At 41.7% G+C, this 4,195-nt stretch overlaps 1 protein-coding gene across 1 annotated transcript in view; it reads left to right on the top strand.

The window, feature by feature from the left end:
• Positions 1–4,195, top strand: part of Rtf1 (RTF1 homolog, Paf1/RNA polymerase II complex component) — a 61,386-nt gene that overhangs the window by 35,016 nt on the left and 22,175 nt on the right. Inside the window, exon 6 of the mRNA XM_005364281.1 lies at positions 290–401. Within this exon, the coding sequence (XP_005364338.1) occupies positions 290–401 (112 nt within the window). The remainder of the gene's footprint in view (positions 1–289; positions 402–4,195) is intronic.

Below are 4,195 nucleotides of genomic sequence, written 5' to 3' on the forward strand. Positions count from 1 at the left end.
ACACCTTTTTTATCCACAGGATCCCCTCTCTTAGTTTTTTTTCTTGTGTCTTGTTTTCAAGCAAGGTCTTACTATACAGCCCTGGCTATTCTGGAACTCACTCTTAGACCAGACTGGTCTTGAACTCAGAGATCCACCTGCCTCTGCTTCCTGAGTGCTGGGACTAAAGTCATGGGCTACTTTGCTCAGATAGGTTTTTAATTTTGTACTGGGCTAAAAGTTGTTGCTTGTTGGCATAGAGAGTCGTATCAACATTGACTAAAAAGGCCACCCTTACATACCTCCACAGGTAACTTCCCACAATAAAGAGCGGCGCTCCAAGCGGGATGAGAAATTAGATAAGAAATCTCAAGCCATGGAGGAGCTAAAAGCAGAGAGGGAAAAACGGAAGAACAGAACAGGTAAGTGGGGAAATGAATATTGACTTGTTTTCTTTCTTTTTTTTTTTTTAAGCTTTATATTTTATGGAAGCTTCCAGGCACTGTAGTGGTAGTAAAATGATCATCTTTGATTCCATTATCTAGTCTCTACTTATTTCATAGTCTTTCTTATTATTCTCTATTCCTTTTTTTCATCCAGTTATCTTGAAATGAATCCCAGCATCCCCGTGTTCTAACTATAATAGTTCAGCATCTCTTATAGACAAGAGCCTGAGTGTTAGCTTCTTTTTGTGGGTGCTGGAGATAGAGGCTAGGGCTTTATGCATGTTAGTCAGGCCCTCTCCACTAAGCTATATTCTTAGCTCCAGGACTCATGGGGGTTTGTTTTGTTTCATTTATCTGAAAACAGTGTCTCACAGCCCATGCTGGCCTTGAACTTGCCTCATAGCTAAGGATAACTTTGAACTCTTGTTTCTCACTGTTAGAAACCTTACTAAGGGGCCAAGCTACACAGTTGTCACACACATGCAGAGGGCCTAAGTTGGTATCATGCCAGTTCCTTGACTGTTGATCCAGCGACCATGAGGTCAGCTGTCTCTGGGTTTCCCCCATCATGACCTCCCTGGCTGGTTTCCCCCATCAGTCCCTCCTCTTCTTCTTATGTAAGGCTCACAACTAGTACTCTTAATAGCTGAGCCGTCTCTCCAGCTTCCTGTCTTTTGTTTTTGAGATAAGGTTTTACTGTGTAGCGCTGGCTGGCTTGGAACTTGCTGTGCAGATCAGGCTGTCCTTAGCAAAGATCTGCCTGCCTGTGCCTCCCATGTACTAGAATTAAAGGCATTTGCCACTGAACCCTGTTAAAACTTTTTTTTTTTTAGCTTAAAAATTTATTTCAAGGGCTGGAGAGATGGCTCGGTGGTTAAGAGCATTGCCTGCTTTTCCAAAGGTCCTGAGTTCAATTCCCAGCAACCACATGGTGGCTCACAACCATGTGTAATGAGGTCTGGTGCCCTCTTCTGACCTGCAGACATAAAATATTGTATATATGTATACATAATAAATAAATTAAAAAAAAATTATTTCAAGACTATGTCTGACTGTTTTGCCTATGTGTGTGTTTGTTCCACATGTGTGTCATACTGTAGGAAGCCATAATGGCATTAACTCCCCTGAAACTGGAAATACAGTCGGCAAGCCACCCTGTGGGGGCTGGGAACTGAACCCAGGTCTCCTGCAAGAGCAGCAAGTGTTCTTAACTGCTGAGCCATCTCTCCAACCTCTCACATAACTTCTATACCATAAACACATACATTCTCAAGCACACATGCAGGGCTGGATGGATGCTGCAGTGGTTAAGAGTGCATCCTGTACAATCATAAAGAAGTGTAGTTTGCATCTCAGCATCCGCATAACAAGCCAGACATCTTGCAGACGACTAAAACTCTAGCTCTGAGGACTCTGATGCCCTGTTGGCCTCTGCACACAGTAGGAGATCCCCTGAGCCTTGAAAGGAAAGGGTATGATATAGATGCCCAGGACTGGGCATTCTGTATTCTTAATCTCTACACATGGACCAGTTATAGGGATTTGTCTGTCTGTCTATCTACCTTTCTTTCTATCTATTTATTTATTATTTTTTATTTATTTATTTATTTATTTATTTATTTATTTATTTATTTATTTATTTATTTATTTATTTATTTATTTATTTATTTATTTATTTATTTATTTATTTTGGTTTTTCGAGACAGGGTTTCTCTGTGGCTTTGGAGCCTGTCCTGGAACTAGCTCTGTAGACCAGGCTGGTCTCGAACTCACAGAGATCCGCCTGCCTCTGCCTCCCGAGTGCTGAGATTAAACTATTTGTTTATTTTTAAGATTTATTTATCACATATTCAGTGTTCTGCATGCAGAAATGCCTGCAGGCCAGAAGAGGGCACCAGATCTCATTATAGATGGTTATGAGCCACCATGTGATTGCTGGGAAGACCTCTGGAAAAGTAGACAGTGCTCTTAACCCCAAACCATCTCTCCAGCCCCAGGATTTTATTTATTTGTTTGTTTGTTTGTTTGTTTGTGGATTTATTCTTAATATTTATGTGTACTTATCCATGTTTTGTTTTAATCTGGTATAGCTGTTATTCTTCATATTCAGTTAGTCAACCAGTTATGGACCCTTGAATGATTCTCTCTCTTTCTGATATCTATGTTAAATAAATAATATATATGGGGGTTTATTAGAATGACTTGCAGGCTTTGGTCCAGCTAATCTAACAATGGCTGCAATGTACGGAAGATTCAAGAATCCAGTAATTGTTTATTCCACAAGGCTGAATGTCTTAGCTGGTTTTCAATATACATCAGAATCCTAAAGAAGAATGCTTTAATGCTAATGTAGGAATGGACTTGCTAGCAAGGGTGGGAGGAGAGAGCTTTCGTTTTCCGTTCCAGCAGAAGGTATGGCCCACATTGGAGGCAGGTCTTCCCACCTCAAAGAACCAGATTAGAAATGGATCTTCTCACTTCAAATGATCCAATTAAGCAAAAAACCTCTCACAGGTGTGCCCAGCTATTTTTCTGTTTTAATTTCAGATGTAGTCAAGTTGACAACCAAGAATAAGCATCACAATGGGTGAGGTGTTACTTACAGGGGTTTGAGTGTTCCTCCTTCCAAAAGCTATATCCAGCAGAGACAAGGGCTTCCCTGCATAGGTGGAGCAGCCCCACTCTTCTGGTCCCCACCCCACACTCTACCCCTCCCTGAAGGGGCAGTTAGGACAATGTTATATACAGCTAGTGGTAGGGATCTGCTGGCTATTCTGGTGAGGGTCTTGTGCCCCCCCCCCCTTTCCTGAGGGGATGGAAATAGTCAACAAGCCCAGCTAGGGTAATCCTTTTACAGGGAGTGCAGCTAAACTCCCCATGATGGTTTGCAATCATGCATAATTCTTTTTTCTTTCTCTTTTCCTGTTCAAGTCAAGACTGACTGGGGACCTTGTACATCTTAGGCAGGTATTGTATCACTGACCACAGCCTATACCTTTAGTTCTTCAGGAGTGGTAGGTTGCTGGGAATAGAACCTAGGGTTTTAGGCACGCCAACCATGGTTTCTGATATTAAGCCACATCCTTAGGGTGCCCCCAACCCCTCCGGTCTATATACTTTATTGCTTGATAGATTTGGAATTAGCCATTTCTGCTGAGGAAGTTAGAGAGACTAGTGTCTGGAAAGAAAAATGTTCATTCTACTGATTTTTTTTTTCATTATTGTGCCTTTTCAGTGTACATAGCTAGGATTTGGGTTCATTTATTTGTTTTTTAAGGATAGCATCAAGGAGTTAGACATAGGGCTGGGGAGATGGCTCAGCAGTTAAGAGCACTGGCTGCTCTTCCAGAGGACCTGGGTTCAATTCCCAGCACCCACATGACTGCCTCCAACTATTGTAACACCACTTCCAGGGAATCTGATGTCCTCTTCTGGCCAGACATGTGTATGGTACATGAATGTACATTTAGACAAAACAGCCATACATATAAAATAAAATAATTTTTTAAAAATCAAAGAAACGAGCTAGGCATGAAAGTGCCTAGATAGATAGATAGAGGCAGGCAGCTCTCTGAGTTCAAGGTCAGCCTGGTCTACAGAGTGAGATCCGGGATAGCCAAGGCTACACAGAGAAACCCTTTTTGCAAAAACAAACCAACAAACAAAAACAAAAATCAGAGAAACTAGTCATGGTGGCAACATGCCCATCTTCCTAACAACTTGAGAAGCTGATGTAGGAAAATGGCTCAAGCCCAGGAGTTTGAAACTAG

This window comes from Microtus ochrogaster (genome assembly GCF_000317375.1).
Source record: "Microtus ochrogaster isolate Prairie Vole_2 chromosome 14 unlocalized genomic scaffold, MicOch1.0 chr14_random_1, whole genome shotgun sequence".
NCBI lineage: Eukaryota > Metazoa > Chordata > Mammalia > Rodentia > Cricetidae > Microtus > Microtus ochrogaster.